The 26,477-nt window shown below is 34.6% G+C and overlaps 1 protein-coding gene across 1 annotated transcript in view; it reads right to left on the reverse strand.

The window, feature by feature from the left end:
- LOC148954342 (uncharacterized) overlaps positions 1–26,477 on the reverse strand; it is a 43,173-nt gene that overhangs the window by 11,485 nt on the left and 5,211 nt on the right. The window contains exons 3-11 of the mRNA XM_089087047.1: positions 18,579–18,729; positions 14,909–15,088; positions 13,864–14,004; positions 12,665–12,786; positions 9,779–10,198; positions 6,981–7,148; positions 4,196–4,297; positions 3,736–3,810; positions 155–364 (exon numbers count right to left, since the gene is read on the reverse strand). Of these exons, the coding sequence (XP_088943173.1) occupies positions 155–364; positions 3,736–3,810; positions 4,196–4,297; positions 6,981–7,148; positions 9,779–10,198; positions 12,665–12,786; positions 13,864–14,004; positions 14,909–15,088; positions 18,579–18,729 (1,569 nt within the window). The remainder of the gene's footprint in view (positions 1–154; positions 365–3,735; positions 3,811–4,195; positions 4,298–6,980; positions 7,149–9,778; positions 10,199–12,664; positions 12,787–13,863; positions 14,005–14,908; positions 15,089–18,578; positions 18,730–26,477) is intronic.

A 26,477-nucleotide genomic window follows, 5' to 3' on the forward strand; every position in this document is an offset into this window, starting at 1 on the left:
TTTAAATAAAAATATAGAAACAGCATTTATAAAATACTTTTTATATAAAATAGAAAACTGAGAATGAATAAAATAGAATGAGGAAGTAAATATAATAGTAAACTCCGACTGTCCTCCTACTGATCTTTTATTAGAACTTTTGATGTTAAAATACCTGTTGGAGAGAAGGAGTTTGCCAATTGCCAAAACTTTGTCCCATAGCTTGGGCTGACGCTTGAGCCTGGGCTTGATTTGAGACTTGACCGCTAGGCCTGGTTGCTGTATTTGCAGGGGCTGAACTGACAGGCGCTACTGATTGAGGAGCTTCAGTTATTGGGCTTACAACAGGGCGCGAAACAATTGGAGTTTCTTTGACTGGTGCCATCTGAAAAAGTATTAAGAATTTAAAAATCTGAGTCAAAGATATGAAGTCTTTGAAATTTGAAATGAAAAAATTGGAATAAAATGAAAACACTGAATCCTGAAACTGAATGAATTGAGCCATTGAAACATTGAAAGAATAGATCGGAAAATAGAAGCTGGTTAACAAAAAAACTGTCGTCTAGCATCTGGCGACACTTGGTATTTTTTATCCTTATAATAACTCCAATGAATTTAATAATTAGTGTAATTCGTAAATTTAGGGTATTAATAACTATCCTATCTCAGTTCCTGACAAAGAATGAAAACAGAGCTTGAAAAATGCCAAATTTCGCCACATGCTAGATGGCGTTGATAGTTCTTTTCTTTCAGCACGAGTGCCAGTTTCCACTCCTTAGGCCGAGTGGTTACCCCTACTCTTTAGGCCGTATTAATATTTTAAAGTAGGGAGTGATGACTATTTTGTATACATGGGAGGCAAGCTGCATTCTAATTCAAGTTCGTCAGCCTTCTTGTGTCTTAATTAGATAAAATCTCACAGAAGATAGTGTCAGTTATTCCCCTTAGTCCATTTAATCGCATGTTTCGTAAGCCACTATTAGCCTTCTAATTTTGAGCTACAGAAGTTTTGAAGGTGTTCGATCGGAACAGCTCATTCCTTCGAGAAAAAGTGGTACCAGACACTTTTCAACAAAATACATAAATTTTTGGACAATCCCATTAATTGGTGTTACAACAAGTGAAAATACTACTCAATACCTGCTCTTTCCAAACATAATTACTTCACTAAAAAATCTACTTTCAAGCACTTAAGTTGACCCAAAAGCGACATTTTCCTTACTTTTTACAACTTGTAATGGGTTAAGATATTAAGTTTAAATAAAAGGGGTACCGATCGTTGAACGTCTAATCTAATATCAAAACAATTAGAAATGACAAATCATTTTAAAGGCTTCTGCATTCATCTCTTCGTTGATCACAGATTTGGAGCATGATACATGTGATATGATACATGCGTTTTCTTTCAAGGTATATTTTTCCTTACACATCAAACGAGTGGTCGTAGAATATCAGTAAAAACTTCTTTCAAATGAAAATACTAAACCCCATATCGAGCAATATTTGTCACATAACCTTAAATTTAAACGAGAGCGGAAAACTGATCTTTTTCAAACAGTTCGTGGCTACGAACTGTAAGTAAGGAGTGACCCGGCTCAATGGTAACCGAAACTCTAGAAAACGGGTTTTTGATACCAATAGATATATCAAAAGAATTAGATTTCAATGCTGATTTCAAATATATAACTTTCATCAAGTTTAGTGCTACTCATCAAAAGTTACGCGCCTGAGAAAATTTGGCTGATTTTCAAAAAAAGGGGGAAAGACCCCCTAAAAGTTATAGGACCTTAATGAAAATCACACCATCATATTCACCGTATCAGAAAACCCTACTGTAGATGTTTCGAGCTCTTATCTGCAAAAATGTGGAATTTTACATTTTTTGCCAGAGGAAAGATCACGAATGCGTGTTTATTTGTTTGTTTGTTGTTTTTTTTTTCCCAGGGGTGGTCATATCGATCCAGTGGTCCTAGAATATCGTGAGAGGACACATTCGAACGGAAATTAAAAGTTCTAGTGTCCTTTTTCAGTGACCAAAACAAATGGAGGGCAACTAGGCTCCCACGCTATTTTTTTCCCAAAGTCACCCGATAAAAATATTGAATGGCCACTTTATACAGCATGGTCGAAAATATGATAAATATGTCTTTTAGGATGAATTAAGCCCCCGAAGCTCCCTGAGTGTGGGATAAATGTTATTAATTTACAACTTGGTTACCATATTGTATGTGTTATTCTGTTGATACAATTTGTTTTCTGTTGTTTTTTTTTCTCTGTTTGGGTGGGTGGGTGGGGTTGGGGGTTATATTGGAGGATCTTTCCATGAAGGAAGTTTTCATGGGGGAAGGGAAATTGCCATGAAGGGGGTGCCGGACTTGCCAGCATTATTTATTGGTTATTGGGAAGTATACAACCATTTTCAGGAAGGATTTTTTCTGGAGGGGGGGGGGGCTAGAGGAGGGGATTACTCTGGAGAATATGTCCGTAGAGGATGTTTCCTTGGGGTAAGGGACATTTCTATTAAGGGGGCGCCGGATTTCCAAGCATTATTTAAAAAACGATCAGAAATTAAATAAAAAAAACAAGTTTTTTCAACTGAAATGTAAGAAGGAATATTAGAACTTAAAACGAACAGAAATTATAACGTATGTGAGGCGGTTCTCCCCCAAGTCAATACCTCGCTCTTTACGCTACAGTTTTTTTTAGTGCTTTCAAAAGAGCTATCTATTCTAGTTAAACGGCCTTTGTGATATAGGGGTTTGTGAATCAAAATTTTGTTTAACTTTTAACGTAAAGAGCGTGGTATTGAATAAGGAGAGAACCCCCTCATATACGTAATAACATACGTAATAAAAAGAACAATAAAAAAACAAGCGATACGGCTCAATATTAATCGAAACTTTTAAAAACGGAATTTTGATGTCAATAAATGTATCAAAAGAATGTGTTTATAATGCTGATTCTAAGTATAAATTTTATTAAGTTTAGTATTACTCATCAAAGGCTACGAGCCTGAGAAAATTTACTCGATTTTTTAAAGAGGGGCCCCTACAAGTGAAAGAATTTTAATGAAAATCACACCGTCAGATTCAGCGTATCAGAAAACCCTTTTACATAGGTTTCAAGCTCATATCTGCAAAAATCTGCAACTTTGTATTTTTTGCCAAAAGAAAAATATACTAATATAGAAGTTAGTTACGTAAGTTAATTTGTAAAGACATCCATTTAGCAAAAGAAAAGTAAAATTTTTATGCAAATAAAAGCTGCATTAACTAAAAAACGATCAGAAATTAAATAAAAAAACAAGTTTTTTAAACTGAAAGTAAGGAGCGACATTAAAACTTAAAACGAACAGAAATTATTCCGTATATGAAAGGGCTGTCCCCTCCTCAACGCCTCGCTCTTTACGCTAAAGTTTGACTCTGTCTCACAACTTTATTTTTTAAAACAATAAAAAACTTTAGCGTAAAGAGCGAGGCGTTGAGGAGGGGACAGCCCCTTTCATATACGGAATAATTTCTGTTCGTTTTAAGTTTTAATGTCGCTCCTTACTTTCAGTTTAAAAAACTTGTTTTTTTTATTTAATTTAAACTCAGGAGCGTGTAGGGCATCAGTAGGTGGAAATTTTCGTAGGAAGGGGGAGGGGGCTTCAAATTTAATTTTCTCAAATGCTATCATAAAATGTTCCGAATTATCGCAGTCTAATCGACACAGTAATTATTAAAAATATAAGTCACCAGAAAATACAAAAATTACCTGGACAAAGGGCTGTTGCCAAGTTCCAAAATCTTGTCCAAATCCTTCAGCTGATACAAATGGCCTGCTGGGCATCTAAAAAAAATGAACAATAAAAATTTGGTAATTTATGGTAACTTATCTTTTTTTGTTATCTATTTTTATTGTTTATTAATTATTTACATTAAATAATAATCAATTTAATATAATTTTTATTAATTAAAATCAAATTAATTTAAGTATTACATTATTCGTCTACTTCTGATGTTCGTGAAAATTCCCCCCTCCCCCTACTACCTGAAATAGGTTTGTCTTTTTTAAGGCATATCAATAAAATGTCTGCAGTCATCTTTGGGATTCTGGAACAAGAATTCTGGGAAAGAAAAAGAGAAATTAGAGCTTGTAAGTGCTTCGTTTAACAGTCAAATTGAATGAGTGAAACTACCGATCAAATTACCGACTAAAAGCAAATATAATATACCTGGACAGTAGGTTGCTGCCAATTTTCAGAGCCTTGTCCCATGGCTTGAGATGATGCTCCGACTGATCCTTCTGCAGACACAAATGGTCTACTAGGCTGCATCTGAAAGTAAAGAACAATTTTTGCGCCATTTTCATATTAAAAAACACACAACAAACTGATTTGAAAGTTTTGAATTTACCAATCTGTATCTCCGTAATTTATTACTTGAATCTGTGCAAAAAAGGAAATAAAATTCTAGAAAAACGAGATGGAATTTTACAAAAATCACTTTTTTTAAATAAACTAGTGGAGTAGGTTTTTTCTCCGAGATGTTTTCTTAGATGTTTTTTAATTTTTTTCGACTTTTTCAATTTTTTCAATTTTTTTCAATTTTTTCTATTTTTTTCGAACCATTTTTTTCCGAGGCGTTTTTAGATGTTTTTTGACGTTTTTTCGAGACATTTGTTTTCGCGACGTTTATTTCGAGGTTTTTTTTTAGGCTTTTTTGTCTTCTTCGAGACCTTTTTTTCTTCCTCGAGACCTTTTTTTCTTCTTCGAGATCTTTTTTTCTTCTTCGAGATCTTTTTTTCTTCTTCGAGACCTTTTTTTCTTCTTCGAGACCTTTTTTTCTTCTTCGAGACCTTTTTTTTCTTCTTCGAGACATTTTTTCTTCGATACATTTTTTCTTCTTCGATACGTTCTTTATTCTTCGAGACGATTTTTTCTGCAAGTCGTTTTATCTCCGAGGTTTTTCTTCGAGATTTTTTCTTTGAGGTGTTTTCCCCTCGGGGTCTTTTCTAAAATGTTACTCCAGTTTTTATTTATATAGATGGCGTAATTTTGAGGTTCATTGATACTTGTTTTGATAAAGCTTACGTAAGATTTGTTTTGGTCAAAGTATAATCACCTACGGAACAAGTACTGACAAAACTTTTCAAAAGTGACCCCGCGTACCTCAGCGCCTCTAGACGCAAAATGTTGTACTACTTAATCGCTCCGAACCAAACTCCAAAGTACTTTGCTCTGGCCAATAATTATGCTAGAGCGTGATTCAGGCGACGAGTGACTGGGATGAATTGTGTAACTACGGTTTTTAGTTGCCAGGTTCGCATAGGTATACAAAGGGTCACTTTTTTTGTGTGGAGAGGATAGGTTTTGTCAGTACTTGTTCCGTAGGTGATTATACTTTGGTTTTGGTCCACTTACCTCAGTATTGGAAAAGAGCTCAGAGCATCAACATTGTGAGCATTTGGTTTTGTGTTGGTTCATGTGTTGATTTTCGTTCTTAACATATTTTTTAGTAATGGATATGAATGTTTTAACTCTATTGGAAGTTGAAGGTGCTAGAAGCAGTGAACCCAATTTTGATACCAAGAGTACCCAATTTCGCAGAAGAAATTACAAGGGGTTGTCGGCTAACCTTGAATGAAATGAAATGTTTGCAAGATGTAAAATGATTGAGCAAATCATTGATACAAATGGTCTGCTGGGCATCTAAGAATAAAAATAATTTGATAATAATATGTTACTAAATATTTATTTACAATTAATGAAATTAATTACTTAACTATTTATTTATTATTATTATCTATTTTTTATTATTTATTAATTACTTATATTAAATAATAATTAATTCAAATTATAATTTCATTAGTTAAAATCAAATTAATTTAAGTATTACATGATTTGTCTATTTTGAATGTTTGTGAAAATCCTCCCTTCCTTTTTTTTCCTTAAATATCTTTCTTTTTAAGGCATATCAATAAAATGTCTGTAGTCATATTTGGGATTCTAGAAGAAGAATTCTGGGAGAGAAAAAGAGAAATTTTGTAGGTGCTTCGTTTCATAGCAAAAATGAATGAGTGAAACTACCTATTAAATTACCGACTAAAATTAGATATATACCCGTAAAATTTAACACTATTGCGCATGATGTTACTCATAATATTAATGTCATGCATAATGTTAGTGGCACTGGCAAGTACTGCTTGATAAGCTGTTTTCATAGGGAGGGTAAACACACTTTAATCAATCATACTTGTAATTTACTACATTCCCCGCATTTTCTTATAATTCTGTCAACACTAGCGCAATTTCCCGCTCTTAATTTATCCATACTCTTTGCTCCTTCCAAAGTAGACCACTATCGGCATATACAGCCATGGGTTGAAGATCTTACATTGAGACCCGATTTAATCGTATTGATTATCAATAAGGTTGTCCCATTGAGACCCGAGATGATTCCAGTGGGAAGAATATTTTACAAGGATAAAGGATAAAGATTAAAGAGCATAAAGGATAAAGAGCCATTACTCGAAGTGAAGTTTCAGCTATTGGATTTTGGATAGAGGGACAAATCGCAAGCTTGTCACCCAACCTTGCTGCGGTGGGGATTGAACCCTGGGTCTCGTATTGCCTTGTATCGTACTGAACTACAACAGGGTTATTGTTTACAAATTACAATGAAATTACCGACGGGCTCTAGGATCTTCTCTCTTCTAACGTCTCGAGATGTTATGTGTATTTGTTCCACAAAGAAAAAACGAATGGCAAACGCACGGAGAAATAGCACTGAGGTCTATATTGGTGTCTGAGTTTGTCCAGTAGCGTGAATTGGAGGGGGGGTTGTTGTTGCAACAAAAGAAAAATTTAATATTATACATTGAAATTCATACTTTATGTTGTCCATATCAATCTAATTTCAGTTTGATATAACTTTCAATTATGTTCAAACACGTGCAAGTACACATTTATTCGGACCTATTTGATTATATCCAACTTTGATTATATTCAAAATTATTACCTGTTGCACAATAGGTGTAGGCACAGCACCAAAGCTTTGTCCTGTAAATTGAGCTGATGCTTGTGCCGAAGCTTCTGCAGAAACTACAGGTCTCCTTGACCATTCAGCGCCTGGTTGTTGCATCTGGACAAACGGGCGTGAGGTAAAGCTTTGACCCATGAATGCACTCTGAAAGTGCAGAAACTTTTCATTAAAATGTTTAATAAAATGTTTAATCATATAATTGAGTGAAATTAACAGTATAATGAAGTTATTAACAGTATAACTGAAGTATAATTAACAGTACAAGTGAAGTATAATGAACAGTATAATGAAGAACAATGAAATTCGTATAAATAAAATACGAAAAGGTTTTACTTAAAAAAACACCCCGTCCACTTATTCCAGTAATATATTACCATTCAGTTGACTGATTAAATAATTACTGCTAGTACTACTAATACTACTAAAAAGTGCAGAAAGTGGAATAACATATTCCAGTAATATATTAACGTTTAGTTCATTGATATAGAAATAAGTTTTTGAAATAAATTATGCAAGGACAGTTTTGCTAAACATAAATTTTTTTTAATTAAAAATAAAACTATTACGATAGTGAAAAAGCTGACAACATAAAACCGATAACACCAATATAAAAAAGTATTGATGGTTAAAATTAATTAAAGATTATTGCTTGAAAAAATCTCTCCTCGCGCGGGGATTGAACCCAACCATGGTGACCAGTTAAAACTTTCAACCCTGGACCAGGCATACCTGGCCATCTTCTCAAAGGTTTTTATTGTAGACCTTGACATCCCCTTGAAATCAAATGACTTGTACGACAATCAAACAATCAAATCAAATGACTCATCAAATGACTTTGATTCTCCTGCCGACTTGTCAGCTTCAGCTTCGAGAGTGTAGCTTCGAGAGTGTAGACACCATCCTCCTCTAGGTGCCCGGTCTTGAGCATCCGCGGGTGCATCTTCAAATCATATTCTTGTCTTGCTTAGGGATAAAATGACCACTCTTGAGCTATCATTCTTGAGCTATCAGACCATCTCATTCTTGAACGACCACGAGGTTGTTTCCACCCAGTGCCCACGGGGTTGATTCGACGTCGGGTTTCCCATCGCTTGCGCTGTCTTACTTAAAGGAATAATGGAGTTATTCGGGTCAGGGGGTGGATGTTGCTGATAGAATCATACAAGTCCTTCTGTCTTTTGGAGTCGCTTTGTTTGAGTTATATCCAGCTTCTTTAAAGCCGTGGTGGTTGCTGGCCAGGTTTGGACTGAACCTACAGATGCATCGAGAATCTTCATCTTTTTGATACGGCTGACAGCACAGTCACATCAGGTTTTGTTGATACTGTCTAGGGCAGAAGATGCCTTGGTGATTTATGCGTTAACTTCGCTCTCGATTGAACTGTCACGTGATAGAATTCAGCCGATATACGCGAAGTTCCTCACGACTGCAACTTAGCTTTGATATATTTGTTTGTATACTAGGTGCTTGGCCTGAGCGCCAAGCCATTGACGATATATATACTCCTGTCTCAGTTATGATCGTCGTGCAGTGCTGGTGGACAGTTATAAATTTCTATACATTTAGCCCTTTATTCTAGTTATTATAGATAAAATTTCAGTAAAGACGTTAGATCTGGATGCTAATTTCTTGAAAGCAGGAAAAGATTCGAACAATATACAAATTTATAATACTGCAAACGACAATGTAATACATATAAACCACTAATAACAATAGTCAGTGGCAATGAAAAATACTGACAACCATAAAACTGACAATGGCAATATTAAACAGATATTAAACGTAAAGACGCTTACGTAAACGTTAAAAAACGTAACGTAAAGACGTTATGAGCTAATAAAGAATTAAGCTATAAAGATCCTCCAGAGCCATTACTGGCATAAAGGGCGTCGAAAGTACGTTTCAGTTACAAGCCTTTTTTACAGGAACAGGTAGCAGGCGTGTCACTCAACGTTGTGGCAGAGGGTATCAATCCCTGGGCCCCGTATTGCCAATCAGATCACCAATCCACTGAGATCACAAGGATAAAAATGAGTATTGTTTTACATATTTGTCTGCATTTGAATTAAAATAATTTTTAATTAAAATCTAAAAAATGTTTTCAAATTAAAAAAAACTTCAATGCAAAGTCCCAGTAAACAAAGAGAAAAGGAGAAAAAGAAGCGAAGATCAAAAAAGGGGGAAGAGCCCTAGATTAGAATAGCGATGCAAACATCCAAGGGACACAAGAAACTAACGGTTACAACAGAATATGGATGTTTATCGTAACCTCTATTTGTTTTATTATCGATTTATACTAATTTTTATTGTTATCAATATTTAATCACTTCAATTTCTATTGTTTGCATATTTAGGGCTCCAAAAAATTAAAAAGTTAAGACTCCAAAAAAAAAAACAATATTCGGAAGTATTCACTTTTAGCTTACGGGTTAAAAATTCACTTTTAGAAATTGGGTTAGTATACGAGAAGGCAAGCATGTACGCAGGACATTTTTAACGAGGGTAGAGGGTGGTTCATGAAAAGATACGAGGGGAGGCAATAATATAAGAATGTTTGATAATTTTAATAATAAATGGCCAGAAACTAGCCAGAAATTAGTGTTTCATGAAGAGGGCGGGCCCCGAAGCACCCCCTTGCGCGTCCTAGTCAGAACAGATCAAAGATCAGCCTCCAATTAGCTCACGGTCCGAAAAAACAAAATTGCTAGGGTTCTGAAACACTCATAATTGAGCATAAGATTATGTTATCTGAATCACTTGTATGTTTGTCATACCTGGTCTGGTCTTCCGATAATTTGTTCTCCAGTTACGGCCACTTGTACTGTGGTTTCTGGCCTACCCATTAGTTGAGGTCCAAGTGCGAAACCTGCAGTACCACTCAAATTAACATCAATGTTTTCAATATTATCGACAACGACTGGACGTTCCACGGTCAATGGCCTTTCAACAGTTACTGTATTCACAACTGGACGATATTCCTCCAAGTGTATATCAAAGCGTTCAGGTTTCTCAACGACATGAGCTTCAACCTGGACGTTCTCTTGGTTCAAGAATACATTGCCGAGATGTTGTTGAGATCCTGTAATGGGGACAGTTGTTTGAACGGGAACCGCTGCTGTCTGTGTCACTGTAACAACTTTGGTTTTTGTGATAACACGGTGATCCAAGACAGGTGTAGGTCGTTCAATTACGACCTAAAAGAAAAAGACGTACAGGAAATTCTGCCCAGCAAGTTTAGGTAAATACATTAATAATTATGAAAGTGAAATAAATCTCTGGGCTGAGCCAAGTATAAGCCGTAACCCTAAACTGAGCAGTAGACTGAGTGAAAAAGAACCAAAATATTATTTGGTTCATAACCAAGATTTCCAAAAAAGAAAAAAAAATATCAAATCAGTCCTAATTCACCTACCAACAAAACATCAATGTAAGTTTAACGACATGCCCAATAATCTTAAGGCTTATGCTCCAAAACGCGTTGAAAAAGTAAAATGTCTCATTACGGTTGCTACACCTAGAGCTATTATAGCGACTACTAATATGTACTCATATACACTATAAAGCATATTACAAGCTCGTATCTTCTTGTTTGGACTGATATGGACATGCTTTCGCATAGTCTCGTCACTAGAATCAAATTCCAAGGCATATAAAGTATTGAATTCATTGTATATATAATATATGTTGTATATTATTATATCATTTTTATATTTAAAGATCCCCTTCCCAAATAATTCAGCTGTAGTACATTGATATTACATTAGGATATACAATTGATAATATGGTATTAAATCACGAGTGATAGCATTATTTTTGTACTTTAACTTTAATTTATATATACCAGGGGTGGAGTTGTTCGGAGAATTCAGTTATTTGTAGCACATGACGTTGATGCTATACATAATTTTTAACCCCTTCTAAGGTTAAAGTAATTGATTTTTTTTAGTTTTGAGGATTTATTTTATTATTCCTCCTCCATATCATTACCTGGCATTTGAAAGGGATGTGGCTGTGTTTTTTTAATAATCGATACTAAATAAAATTAAAAAAACAAGCTTTCCCTTTAAACTGCAATCTTTTAATGTAATTCTTTAAAGTTTCTTTTTATACTGGACAACCTCATCTATCATTCGTGAGAAACATTGACGTTGAAAACGTCTATTCAAATTCAATGAAACTTCCATACAGACAATATCACCATCTAATCCTAAATGTTTCATAGAAGATCAGTGAACCCCCTACAGGCAACTCTAAGAACTACTGGGGGAAGTGGGCAATACGGTTTAGTGGCATGAGCCAAAGGGAAAGAATATAGCCCGGGGCATCTGCTTCTTTTAGATTTTTACCCCTCCTCCCAGGTTTTAAAGAATAACTATTTTTGAATTCTCATAGAAAAATAACCCTTTTTTTTAGAATTTCTGTTGAAAAATTTTAAAAATGACCCCCCCCCCTCCACTAAAATTTGAATATATTTTGTCTGCAGTCCACCAGGGTCTTTGATGAACTAGATAATAGTAAAAGCAAATGTCTTATGAATGGCGTACATGGCCCCTTTTCAGGAATTCTGATACACCGGGAACACAATTTCATAACAACCCATGGGAGGAAACACAAGAAACTTTACAAATAGGAAAATAAATACAAGTAAAACACCTGAACATAAATAAACGATATAAACAACGACACAAATAGAAAAACTCCGAAACCAAAGAGTCTCGGCTCTTCCTAAAATGGCTTCATTTTGATAAACCTTAAACTAAAGTGATTTTTCAAGAATATGCTAGTTTCAGCTTACTTGTATTGGTGAAGCATAAGGCAGCTTTTTATAGAAGGTGTTACTGTAGCTGGTGCAGCAAGAGTTCTACGATCATCTCCCAATGAGCTGTGGTCTCTGGCTCAAGATCGCAACCCGGAGCGACCTACTAAATGTAGATAAAAAAAGGAGTGCAGGGTTGCCACCTGTAGCACAAAAGTGTTATTTTAGCACTATTTCATCGTGTGCAGCACTGTAGCACGTGATACATTGAATGTAGTATTTTTTCTCTTATATGACCAAGTTGAAAATTTGAAACACATAAAATTCAATTTGGTGGTAATTACCACCAAACTGATTGTTGGGGTAACCATGGCCAATTGGTCAGATCAGTCAGTTTTCGGATCCTCAAAAGAGCGTACAGCCTTTTTTTTGCTTAAAGGCAGTCAATATGTTCCATTAAATGGGGAATTTTTATGTGTAGTTTGGAAAGTCTATCCTGTTTCGTCGCAAGAACTTTTTGGGAAAGCTTTTCAGTTCCTGAGGGAGGGAGCACTGAGTTTTAGGGGAACAGACATTTTTTTGCTACCCTAAAGAAAAAACAGTCAAGGCTACAGCTTTATTTTTTATGTCTATTAGACTATGGCTAGTTGGATAATGCCAAAAATTAAACTTCGGCCTTCCAAGAAATTTGATAGACCGGGAACGCAACTTTCGTGCTTTGGCGCTTTGTCCATGTGCAAAGCCCATAGAAAAAGCGCCATGAAACTAAGGAAAAAAAACAATTAAAGAATGATATGAAAAAAAAAATCCAAAACCAAAAAGAGTCTTGCCTTAGTTTATTCCTTTGGTACACTTTAAACTAAAGAGTCATTTCCGAGGAATATGCTAATTTAATTAAGCTTACTTGTATTGGTCTATGTTTGGTGAAGCATGAGGTGGCTTGTAATGTAGGTGTTGCAGTAACTGGTGTTCCATCGTCACAATTCAAGCTTGAGACAGGCCCTCCACCAACTGTTGGAATGGGACCTAGAAGTAACAATAAGATATTTGGTATAATATGTATAGGATAATTTGGATGTAGAATAATATAGTATGATATAGGATAACTAATAGGATATGGGATAATTAATAGGATTTATATAATGGGATATAGGATAATTTGGATATTAGGATAAAAAAGATATTTGGGTCAATAAAAAGGGCGAATGTGATTTTGAACACTAGTCATTCAACCTACATATGCCTCCTCAGCCTACAGTGGCTAAGTACTTAATATTCATCAAAGTGTAGTCCTGAAACAAATTGTAGTCATGAAAACAACTTACATAATTATTAAATAAACATTGAAATAATTCAAATTTAGATTACCATTCCCTGGTAGTTTCGATAACTTTAAGCTAATATATGGCGACGTTTCTAGAACCTTCAAGACAAAGCCCTTCATCCCTTAGAAATACCAACTCTGCAAAAAGACATGATATTTTAAATTATGTAAACCTGGTATAATAAACATATCAGCAGTGTATGATGCTAGGACTACTGCAGATATTAAGTGTCTATTATCTTAAGTTTTATTTATATCTGAAAACGCATTGCCACTTTGCCACTAATGCCACTTTGCCACTAATGGGAAAGGCTGTATGCCAGCCCCTTATTTGAAACCCTTGGAAACACATGCACGATCTTTCACCCTACTTGGACTAGGTTACAATTTTTTACATTCCAACAAGTGCTTCAGCAAAACAAAACTCCTAAAATAGTACTTATTATTTATCGTAGGTGTGCAGAGCACGTTTATAGTCCTTCCTAGAGTCGCCAAGAATAATTCCCCCACCCCTTCTCCAATATGATCACCCCAGTACACAACCCCTGCTATGAAATATTACGAGCCTTACACTTCTTGATTTTGAATCAATATTTTATAAGTTGTAGAGACGGAACATCCTTATTTGACTTCTTGGCGGTTTTTCAATAGGTAAAAAAAACCTTTCGATAAATCGATAAAAAAAATTTCGATGATATTTCGTCACACTTTTTAAAAAGCTCACCTCCCTTTCCCAATTTGTTCAAAAAGAATTTAAAAATAAAAAAAAAATTACTTACCTTGGGCTGCAGGAAATTGGTCCTGCATACCCATTGAGAATGCCTGAGCTTGCGCTTGTGCCATTCCTTGCGCAATTCCCATATTCATTCCGACTACAGGGGGTGCAGGCGCTGCTGGGGAAAACTGAATGGACTGAGGAGCTGTAATGAAAATAAAGAATTAGGTCTTTTTCCGAAACAGGCATATTAACGGTCTATGCAGTATGCTAGATATAGCAGAAAAGTCCATTTTCTTGATCCAAAGAGTCCATTGTCTTGAGATATGGCAGCACTCGGATAAGCTACACAGGTAGTCACACTTTTTAAACTTTTTACTAATTTTTGACTTTCCCAACTTTTCTTAAACCATGTGGACAGTCGTCCACAGTTAAATTAGGCAACCAGTTGCCTAATTTAAGTCATAAAATACAATCCTAGGTCAGAGAATATACCAACTCCATGCTTCCCCAAGCCTTTCCCAGGTTTTACCATACGATTTAGCGTCTCCTTTTTGAATTAGTTCCAATATTTTTTTTACACAAGATTTCAGCCGTGTACATGCCACTAGAATTGTCCCAAAAGGAAGTCTAGAAGTTTTGCAAATGTTTCAGAGGCTTCTTAAATGTCATTTAGTTTGAGCAATAGAATAGCAACTCAGAAAAGACACCCATACTATATGAATGACATGCCAGCCTCTGGTTTTCGCAACAAAACTAAGTCCATACTTTCACAACTCTTTGCCAGATTTTACCATACAATTCAATTTTTTTTTACAGAATATATCAGCGGTTTACATGGCACTAGAACTAATCAAAGGGTAAGTATTTTCAATCCAAAGGTAAGTTATTATTTTTTATAAGTTTTACCACTTCTTAGATGCCACGTTTATACAATAAAAATTCAAAAAAAGACCTCAGGCCACAGCCTCCAGCAACTGTTTTCCAGATATGATAAAAAGAGCTTTTTATAATAGACTAGAAGAAATGTTCTAGTACAGAATATATCAGCGATGTAGATAGTGGTGATGGTGGGTTGCTGGCTTTGGAATTTAAAGACTTATGTTTACCTTGTGGCAGTTGCGCCCATTTCAAATTCTGCTGCATTAAAGGCTTCCAGTCCTGAATACCCATTGAGGATGCATGTGCCTGAGCTTGGGCCTGTGCCATTGCTTGCACACTTCCCATATCCATACCGACCAAAGGGGGTGCCATTGCTTCTGGTGTAGGTCTAACAACGAACTGAGGAGCTAGAAGAAAATTAAGTTAATCTAACTCAGGCAAATTAATTTATTGTGAAAAACGTATTTGATGAATAATATATCCTGTTATTGAATTGTGAGTGATTTTAATTTGAGGGCCTAGTTATCGAAATGCCATGATTTTCATGATCAATTAGACGCCATTCAACGACACGATCATGTTCAATGCGATGGTCAAAATAGGAGAATCATAAAATCAGGTCCTTTGACGGGACCACGGCCGGTCCGATCAAGGAGAGAAATTTCGTTAAAAATTTTAAATTTGACTTTGTAACCTTACTTGTTTGTGGACTCATTGGCATTTTCCTTTGTTTTGTTTTTTTGAAGTTAATAAAGCCAAATATTTTGTCTCATTGAGAAGCTAACCTGGTCCAGACGAGCCCTGCCTAACCAGAAAAGTTTGCTAGACTAAAAAAAAAGTATATCCAGAGATAGTCTAACCTAACCTAACTTTTTAAAAGTTGTCCAAAATTTTTCCTGTGATGGTGTATAGCCCCAAAGTAAGCCCGCAAACATTAAAGCTGATTGAAGAAAAAATAAATAGCTGAAAAAAAATGGTGGGAAGAGGTCATAAGGAGGAATTTTGAACGTAATGGGAGGGGTAAAGAGCTTTTGATTATATTTCTGCAGGAGCGTTCGCAGCTCTGTTTGCCTCAGACGGATTGGTGCTGCAGTGAGTTGGTAGTTATGCCAATAGTAGAAGTTGTCAAGTTGTAGTAGCCAGCATGTCCTCTGGTGGACAAGTGCACTGTTACTAGAATATTTTTGCTAAATGGAGCAAAAAACAGTAAAAGAGAAAAGCAAGACACGCTAGTTTCGACTGAAACATAATAGTAAAGGAGGAGTATATTAGTCGGAGCAGACAAAGTTGAGGGTTGAAACTGAGTTGGAAATGTGAGGGGTGTCAAATAGCATACTGCCTCTTTAGACAGCGCCTTTTGAACCAGCACTGTGTATAAAGATTAGTGAAGAAGTGTTGAATATTTATCAATATTCGCTATTTAATAGTGTCAATATTCAGTATTGTCATACAGTATTCTCAATATTAAGTGTCAGTATTCAGTATGCGTTATTTAAGTGTCAATATTCGTTGATACCCCTTATCTGTTGGTCACAGTAAAATCAGATATTTTACCGTAACATAAATTCCGTATTTAATGTATTTTACCGGTATTTTACCGTTATCTTACATATTTTACTGACATGTTTTACGACGCCTTGTAATTTTCAGAGCGCAAAAGCGCGAAGGGGCAGGAAGAAAAAGATTAAACATAATTTTGTTTTGTGTATAGCTGTGTTTGTGTATAGCTTGGTTTAAAAGGTGGTCTGTCTGACTTAGGTCTTTTGTTATCAGAACGATAAAGTGTACTATAGTACAAGTAATGATAATTTTAAAATTGTGAAATATTAGCTGAAATAAATTTACATTAGTTTTGTGAAGACTGAAAGGGCTAGAAGCAGGACTGACATATGACAAACAAGAAAAAAAATCATAAAATTAAATAGCCGAGAAAAATGAGGGTAATATCAGACAGTGGACAAAAAGGAAGCGACAGTGATTTAAGTGAGCAGAAGAAAGACTTAATCAAACAAATAAACAACCCAATCTGAATAAATGAAAGACTATTCGCCAATTAGATTGGGCAAAAATTATCTGCTTAGTGATTGACTTAACTTTTCTAATGACCTAATTTTCATTAATAGTGTGGTCAGGTGATTTTAATTTAAACTGAAGAAAATTTTTATTTGAATCGTTTAATTTTAAGTTACTGTTGATTGGGTTTATAGGAATATCTCCCGTATCTCTATTTAAAGCAAAGGTTTCTATTTATGATTTTTTTAAAATTTCAATTGCCATCCTAAAAGAATGTGGAAGAATGTGAGAAGAATGTGGCCATTTGCTTCAAATATTAAAGTTGCCTCATCAAAAAGAACTACATGATCTGGATTTTCAACAATGTGGAGGGCCAAAGCAGAATCAATATCCTCATTTTTGTTTCAAATTTCACATCTCAGAAAAATCTTGTATTCATGCCGTCTTTTCACCTTGAGCCGGTGTTTACCCCCACCCCACGGAATATCCCCCCCACCCCCGCTGAACATTACCCCCTATTTTACCCTTGGATAATTCCAGGATTTTCATTAGAAGGGAAATTGAAATTTGTATTAAATTTGTATTGAATATGTATTAATATTAGTCAATTTATTTTTTCCCAGAGGCACTTCATGTGGAAGGGGTGGTCGAATAAGCTTTGGAGGGGGCTCAGTTATTGGAAATCGAAGGTTCCATTTCCCTTTTTCCAAGGTTCAGCCTGATTTTCAACCAAGTACTACCGAATGAGTTGTTACTGACTACAATGTCAGACAGCCCTTGTTTTTCAGCAATTGTTTTTACAGAATTAGCTTTAAGGGAGAGACGATGAGAGGGTGGAGGTAGAAATTGATACATACACCTTAGGGCCGTATCCAGGACTTTCGTTTAGGGGGGGGGTGCTTCTGAACAGGCACGGTCACCTGAATCAGAATCTAAGGCTGAATTAGAGGGGCTAGATTTGCAAGCGAATCCTGTTGAAGACAGTCTTATTGACTGTGCAAGTGACTGAATGTTCCGCTTTTATGATGCAGTGCTTAGTTAATTAGTCATGAAAGTGTTAGCATTTGTAAAAATAATTTACAAAGTTTTATTTACAAAGTGTAACAAACAATTGTATCCGGTACCTTTGTAAATAAATGAAAAATAACATGTATGTGATATGAGGAATGTGGCGGAATAGGGCTATTTAAATATGCAAAGCTGTTAGGGTAACATTTATAAATGTAGAAAAAATGATTAATATGATTTTACTCCTAAATAATGGTATTTTTTTTTTTTTTTGCAAAATGTCCAATTGCTGAGGTATTACCCTATGCACAAGATTACCAAAGAGATAAACTTGACAGTTAACTAAATTGACGGAACTCTAGATGAAGGGGCATCATCTTTTTTAAGCCCAGGAAAAGTAGAATCATTAGAGTGTCATAAAAAGCTGTAGGTGATGCTTAATTAAAAAGAAATGTTCAAATGGTCTTGCAGTTACAGGGCAATTTTACCCTGTACACCAATTTTACCCTCTATTTCCTAGGGAGTACCTTATTTTACCAATTATGCCTTATTTTACCAGCCTGGACAATCTGCTCAACGCAAGGTGGACAAAGACGATATCAATAAAATAATTTTACAAAATATCCTACAAGGAGGTAAGAACAAGGCCAGACACCCCTCGGTTAAGGTGAAATGAGGATAATAAAAAAATGAGTCTTTGGGTGGAGCCAAAGCTGAGGTTCGATACAGGGATTAAAGATAAGGGGAGAAGGTCTTCAGAAACTTTGCCTCACGTGGCTTAGTGCTAGAAGTAATGGTATTACTAGTAGTATTAATAGTAGTAATTAATATTAATAGTAGAAAGACTTAGTATTTGGTCAAAGACTTGGGTCCTACCTGCATAGACCGCAGGGCCAGTAAAGGAAGTTGATGGAAGACACAGTCCTGAACTTCTGTCACACATATCTCCTAATGCTGACCTACTTGAAACACTGGTGCCGTCTTGACACGATACTCCGAAATCGCGTTCTGGTGAGCATTCATCATCCTAAAAGGTAAACATAAAAGATACAGACCTTGTTCGTTGTTCACAGTACAAGACCTTCAACCTAATATGAACTACGTAGTAGGTAGCTTAATTTCGTCATGATAACAGAGTAAAGAGCAACATTTGTACAATGATGAGCTGAATTTAAAGTTGGGGTGGTAAAAATAGAATAAAAAATTCTAATTTTCTCGCCAAATCCAAACACGTAGATTATCAAAATTGTCGAAATGGCTATATTGTCTTCTTATTTAATTTCTGACGATTTCTGAAATTATGCCGGTAAATCTGGCTCACTCTGAAAAACTCCCTTCCCTAACGGGAAGCTTCTTCGTGGAAAGCTCCTCCCTCAAAAATCCCCCCCCCCCAAAAAAAAATCCTTGATGAAAATTCCATCCTCACAGAAAATTCCTTAACCTCTGCACATTTTCCTGCTGATGATTCATCCTGAAGAATTCTTCTTAGCATACTTTTATTTATAAGAGTATGCCTTTTATTTATTAAGTTACTTTCTGTTATTTATACTTTTATTTATTAAAAGTAAATTCTTTTACTTTTAGGGAGTATTTCCCCCTGTTTTGAAAATTAGGCAAATTTTCTCAGGCTCGTATATATTTGGAATCAAACAGTTCGTGGTAACGAAACTGTAAGTAAGGAGCGACCCGGCTCAATGGTAACCGAAACTCTAGAAAACGGTATTTTGATACAAATAGATACATCAAAAGAATTAGATTTTAATGCTGATTTCAAATACATAAGTTTCATCACTTTTAGTCCTACCCATCAAAAGTTACGCGCCTGAGAATATTTAGTGGATTTTCGAAGAAAGGGAGAAAGACCCCCTAAAAGTTATAGAACCTTAATGAAAATCATATCATCATATTCAGCGTATCAGAGAACCCTACTGTAGAGGTTTCAAGCTAATGTGGAATTTTGCATTTTTTGCCAGAAGAAAGAACACGGATGCGTATTTGTTGTTTTTTTTTTTTTTTTTTTTACTAGGGGTGATCGTATCGACCCAGTGGTCCTAGAATATAGTGGGAGGGCTCATTAGAAGTAGAATGGGGGGTACCAGCGCGAACACTCACCCCTGCTGCCATCTACAATTTAGTTTAATGCTGACGGGACATAATTTATTCAAGGATTATCGATCGAGTCTAATGGGGGTCAAGGTCGATTTATTTGCTGTTGTTTGTCCAGGTGTAATGACATGAGGGGTGATTTACATAATCGATGGGGGAATTATTGGTTCACGAAGGGGAAATTAAGAGACAAACCTGGCTTCATTGGTGTTTGGCTAGCCTAACTTGAGATATTGTTTTACATAATCGCTAGGGGAAATTATTGATTTACGAGGAGGAAATTAAGAAACAAACATGGCTTCATTTTTGTTTGGTTAGCTTAAACTGAGAAATTGATTTACATAATCGCTAGGGGAAATTATTGGTTTACGAAGGGGGAATTAAGAAACAAACATGGCTTCTTTAATCTTTAGGCCTGAGGGATTTATTTATTGTTGTTTTGGACAAGTGCATGCGAGGGATGAATGTCAAGGTGTCCTGGAATAGGAAACCGGAAGTACATGCATCCTTCTCAGCCAATCAGCGAGTCGGATACATCTTCCTTCTCAGCCAATCATCTATTTTCCCAAAATAATATAAAAATTTCCACTTCAGTTCAGATTTTTTTCTCAAAGAGTTGAAGAAATTTTAAGTTCTGTTCCAAATTTTTCATTGAAGATAGGAAAAGTTATACTTTGAACGTGAATATTCGAGTTCTATTCTGAATTTTACCAAAGAACACAATTCAATTCTAATTTCCCCAATAAAAAATTTAAAGTTCAATTCTAAATTTTTCGGTGGAAGATAGAAAAAGTAATACCATACATGTGAATATTTTCCCGGAAGATAGAAAGTTATAGTTCAATTTAAAATTTTCTCAACGAAGTGAAGAAGAATTCAAGTTCTCTTCTGAATTTTACCAAAGAACACAATTCAATTCTAATTTCACAGAGAAAATAAAAATCTTCCACTTCAGTTCCTTATTTCACAAAGACATAAGGAAATTCAAAGTTCAATTCTAAATTTTTCGGTGGAAGATAGAAAAAGTAATACCCTACTTGTGAAATATTTTCATGGAAGATAAATAGTTCTAGTTCAATTTAAAATTTTCTCAACGAAGTGAAGGAAAGTTCAAGTTCTCTTCTGAATTTTCTCAATGAAAAAGAAATTAGTCATTGATCATTTCTATTTTTCCAAATAATATAAAAATGTTCCACTTTAGTTCAGATCTGACTCGAAGAGATGAAAAATTTAAAATACTGTTCCAAATTTTTCACTGAAGATAAAAAAGTTCAAGTTCTCTTCGGAATTCAAGTTCTCTTAGGTTAGCCTACGTACGCGCGCGTACGTAGGCTAACCTAGCCTAACCTAACTTAATCTAACCTAACCTAACCTAACCTAATCATACACCTAACTTTTTTCATGTCTCTCACCTAACCTAAGCTAGCCTAAGTGAAGCGTACGTAGGCTAACCTAACCTAACCTAATCTAACCTAACTTAATCTAGTCTAACCTAACCTAACCATACTCGCCGGAAAAGGTTAGGTTAACTTATCATGAGCACTCATGATAAGCTAACCTACCCTAGCCTAACTTAAACATGTGGAAATGTTTCTATTTATTTATTAATATTTATTTATACCTAACCTAACCTATTGTTTTGAAGGTTAGATGAACGAGTTTGAACGATTGTCTTTAATAATAGAACGAGTCACTCATTTTGTAATTTAAAAGTTTGATGGGTAAATCCATAAGACAAAGGAGCTAAAATTTAATTTAAAATTAGAAAAGAACTTTAAATTTTTCATCTCTTTGAGAAAAAAAACCAGAACTGAAGTGGAGCCTTTTTATTTTCTTGGAAAAATTAGAAGAGAACTTTGAATTTTTTATGTCTTTGAGGAATTAATAACTGAAGTGGAAGCTTTTTTAATTTTAATTTGTAAAATTGAGAATTGAGCTAACTTTTTTCACTTCTTTAAGAAAATTAAGAAGTGAACTTGAAGATTTTGCACTTCTTCGAGAAAACTCAGAATTAAAGTGATGCTCCTTATCTTCATGTCAAATATTCAAATCAATGTATAACTTTTTCTATCTTCTATGAAAAATTTGGAACAGAACTTTAAATTTTTCATCTCTTTGCAAAAAATCGGTAGTGAACTTAAGAAAATTAGAATTAAAGTGAAACTTTTTATCTTCACTGGAAAATAATCACAATCATAGTATAACTTTTCCTATCTTCTACAGAAAAATTTAGAACTGAACTTTTAAATTTTTTATGTCATTGAGAAATTAAGAACTGAAGTGGAAGGTTTTCTCATTTTCATTGGTAAAATTCAGAATTGAGTTAACTTTTTTCTCTTCAGTAAAAACATCCAAAAGAGAACTTGAACATATTGTACGTTTTTAAGAAAAATCAGAATGAAAGTGTCGTTCTTTATTTTCATGTTGAATATTCATAATCAATGTCCAACCTTTTCTATCTTTTATGAAACATTTGGAACAGAAATATAAAGTTTTCATCTCTTTGAGAAAAATCAGAACTTAATTTAAGAAAAGTTATAAATATAGTGAAACTTTTGATCTTCATGGAAAACAATCGCAGTCATAGTATTACTTTTTCTATCTTCCATCTAAAAATTTAGAATAGAACTTTAAATTTCTTTATTTCCTTGGGAACCATAAAACTGACGTGGAATATTTTATTTTCTCTGGAGAAATTAGAATTGAGTTGTGTTATTTGGTACAGTTTAATAGAGAACTTGAACCTTTATTAATTTCTTTGAGAACAATTAATAATGAACTAGAACTTTTTATATTACTGTAAAATATTAAATAGTATGATATTAATTTTTCTATCTTCCATCGAAAAATTTAGAATTGAAGTTTAAATTTCTTTATGTCTTTTGTGAAATAAAGAACTGAAGTGGAAGATTTTTATTGTATCTGTAGAAATTAGAATTGAATTGTCTTCTTTGGTAAAATTCAGTAGAGAACTTGAACTTTTCTTCACTTCATTGAGAAAATTTTAAATTGAACTAGAAATTACTATCTTCCGTGAAAATATTCACACGTATGCTATTAATTTTTCTATCTTCCACCGAAAAGTTTATAATTGGACTTTAATTTTCTTTGTCTTTGTGAAATAATGAAGTGAATTGGAAGATTTTTTTTTCTCTTGAGAAATTAGAATTAAATTGTGTTCTTTGGTAAAGTTCAGAAGAGAACTTGAACTTTACTTGACTTCGTTGAGAAAATTTTAAATTGAACTAGAACTTTTTATCTTCCGTAAAAATATTCACAAGTATGGTATTACGTTTTCTATCTTCCACCGAAAAATTAGAATTGAACTTCAAATTTCTTTATGTCTTTGTGAAATAAAGAACTGAAGTGGAAGATTTTTGTTTTCTCTGGAGAAATTAGAATTGAAGTGTGTTCTTTGGTAAAGTTCAGAAGAGAACTTGAACTTTTCTTGACTTCTTTGAGAAAATTTTAAATTGAACAAGAGCTTTTTATCTTCCCGGAAAATATTCACACGTATGGTATTACTTTTCTATCTTCCACCGAAAAATTTAGAATTGAACTTTAAATTTCTTTATGTCTTTGTGAAATAAACAACTGAAGTGGAAGATTTTTATTTTCTCTGGAGAAATTAGAATTGAATTGTGTTCTTTGGTAAAATTCCGAAGAGAACTTGAACTTTTTTATCTTCAGTGAAAAATTTGGAACAGTATTTTAAATTTTTCATCTCTTCGAGCCAGATCTGAACTAAAGTGGAACATTTTTATATTATTTGGAAAAATAGAAATGATCAATGACTAATTTCTTTTTCATTGAGAAAATTCAGAAGAGCTTGAACTTTCCTTCACTTCGTTGAGAAAATTTTAAATTGAACTAGAACTTATTATCTTCCATGAAAATATTTCACAAGTATGGTATTACTTTTTCTATCTTCCACCGAAAAATTTAGAATTGAACTTTGAATTTCCTTATGTCTTTGTGAAATAAGGAACTGAAGTGGAAGATTTTTATTTTCTCTATGAAATTAGAATTGAATTGTGTTCTTTGGTAAAATTCAGAAGAGAACTTGAATTCTTCTTCACTTCGTTGAGAAAATTTTAAATTGAACTAGAACTTTCTATCTTCCGGGAAAATATTCACACGTATGGTATTACTTTTTCTATCTTCCACCGAAAAATTTAGAATTGAACTTTAAATTTTTTATTGGGAAAATTAGAATTGAAATGTGTTCTTTGGTAAAATTCAGAATAGAACTCGAATATTCACGTTCAAAGTATAACTTTTCCTATCTTCTATGAAAAATTTGGAACAGAACTTAAAATTTCTTCATCTCTTTCAGAAAAAAATCTGAACTGAAGTGGAAATTTTTATATTATTTTGGGAAAATAGATGATTGGCTGAGAAGGAAGATGTATCCGACTCGCTGATTGGCTGAGAAGGATGTACTTACTTCCGGTTTCCTATTCCAGGACACCTTGACATTCACCCCTAGCATGCACTTGTCCAAAACAACAATAATAAATAAATCCCTCAGGCCTAAAGATTAAAGAAGCCATGTTTGTTTCTTAATTCCCCCTTCATAAACCAATAATTTCCCCTAGCGATTATGTAAATCAATTTCTCAGGTTAGGCTAACCAAACAACAATGAAGCCATGTTTGTTTCTTAATTTCCCCTTCGTGAACCAATAATTCCCCCATCGATTATGTAAATCACCCCTCATGTCATTACACCTGGCCAAACAACAGCAAATAAATCGACCTTTACCCCCATTAGACTCGATCGATAATCCTTGAATAAATTATGTCCCGTCAGCATTAAACTAAATTGTAGATGGCAGCAGGGGTGAGTGTTCGCGCTGGTACCCCCCATTCTACTATTGGAACGGAAATTAAAAGTTCTAGTGCACTTTTTAAGTAACCAAAAAAATAGAGGGCAACTAGGCACCCTCCCACGCTCACTTTTTTCCCAAAGTCACCAGATCAGCATTTTGAGATAACCATTTTGTTCAGCATGGTCGAAAATATTATAACTATGTCTTTTAGGATGACTTAATCCCTCGAAGCCCCCAGGGGGAGGGATGAAAGCTATTAACTTTACCCAATATTAACATATAGTATTGGTTATTGGGAAGTATACAGACGTTTTCAGGGGGAATTTTTTCTGGTAGTGGGGGGTGGGGTGGGCCGGGGGTTATATGGGACGACCTTTTCATGAAGGAAGTTTTCCGGAGGGAAGGAACATTGCTATAAAGGGGGTGCGGTATATACCATTATCATTTAACACAAAATCAGAAATTAAATATAAAAAACAAGTTTTTCAACTGAAAGTAAGGAGCAACATCAAAACTTAAAACGAATAAAAAATATTAGCTATATGAGTGGGTTCACCTTCTAGTCAATGCCTCGCTCTTTAAGCCAAAGATTTTTTAGTACTTTCATAAGGGCTATTTATTCTAATTAACGGCCTTGGTCATTTTTAAAGAATTGGAACAAAATTTTGTTTCCTTATTCAATGAAGGTGAACTTGTATAACATACCTTGTAGCTTTCAAATTCAACGTTTAGCTAACCGAAATCTATATAAGAAAACTGTGTAGTTTCTAAAAGTACTTTTGCTGCGTCGAGCAAAAACTAGGTGAGTCCTATTAACAAGGCCGTATCCAGGGGGGGGGGGTAAGGGGACTCTGAGGATTTGTTCCTATACCACTTTGAGATTTTCTTTACAGCGATTCATAACATATTTCCTTTTAATTTCCTGTGAAAGAGGCTTGAAAATTAGTTTATGAAAGAACCTATCTTGTAAACCAAATTATCACTATATATTCAAAACGTACCTTCATAACGGCTATCCCTTTCCTGGGAGTCAGAGGGGGATACAGAAAAACTTTGCGAAATTCCAAAAGGTATTAAATTCCAAGAGGTATAAAAGCTGCATTAACTAAAAAACGATCAGAAATTAAATAAAAAAAAGTTTTTTAAACTGAAAGTAAGGAGCGACGAACAGAAATTATTCCGTATATGAAAGGGGCTGGCCCCTCCTCACGGCCTTTATCTTTACGCTAATTTTTTACTCTTTCTCAAAAATTTATTTTTTAAAAAAATAAAAAACTTTATTTTAAAGAGCAATGCGTTGCGGAGGGGACAGCCCCTTTCATATACGGAATAATTTCTGTTCGTTTTAAGTTTTTATGTCGCTCCTTACTTTCAGTTTAAAAAACTTTTTTTTTTTATTTATCAGCATAAAAAGCCAATTCTCTTGACATATCTGTTATTCTGTTGATATTAAAATTCTGTTTTTAAGAGTTTTGTTTACTATTGAGCTGTGTTGCTCCTTTTTTACAGTTCATTACCACGAACTGTTGATATTGAACTTCGATCTTGTATCTTTAGCTAAGCACACAGAAAATTACTGTCATATTATTATGGTGGACTGACAGAACTGAGTTGAGGCTCGGCTAATTTGGGCTTACCAATCTTGTTGGGGGTTCTTCCTTGGTAGTGTAGAGTTCGAATGAGGATTAATTGACTGCCCGCCCTCCCCATTATACGAAAGAATAAGAAAGAGGGGTTTCAAAATTATGAAACGCCCCCTCCCTCGTTACTTCATTTTTGAATTAGTCTTAATCAGAGCCGTTCCTAGGGTTGGTGGCGCTCAGGGAAGAATTAATTACA

This window comes from Artemia sp. Qi Xiang Cuo, chromosome 3, assembly GCF_049724085.1.
Source record: "Artemia sp. Qi Xiang Cuo chromosome 3, ASM4972408v1, whole genome shotgun sequence".
In the NCBI taxonomy this organism is placed as follows: domain Eukaryota; kingdom Metazoa; phylum Arthropoda; class Branchiopoda; order Anostraca; family Artemiidae; genus Artemia; species Artemia sp. Qi Xiang Cuo.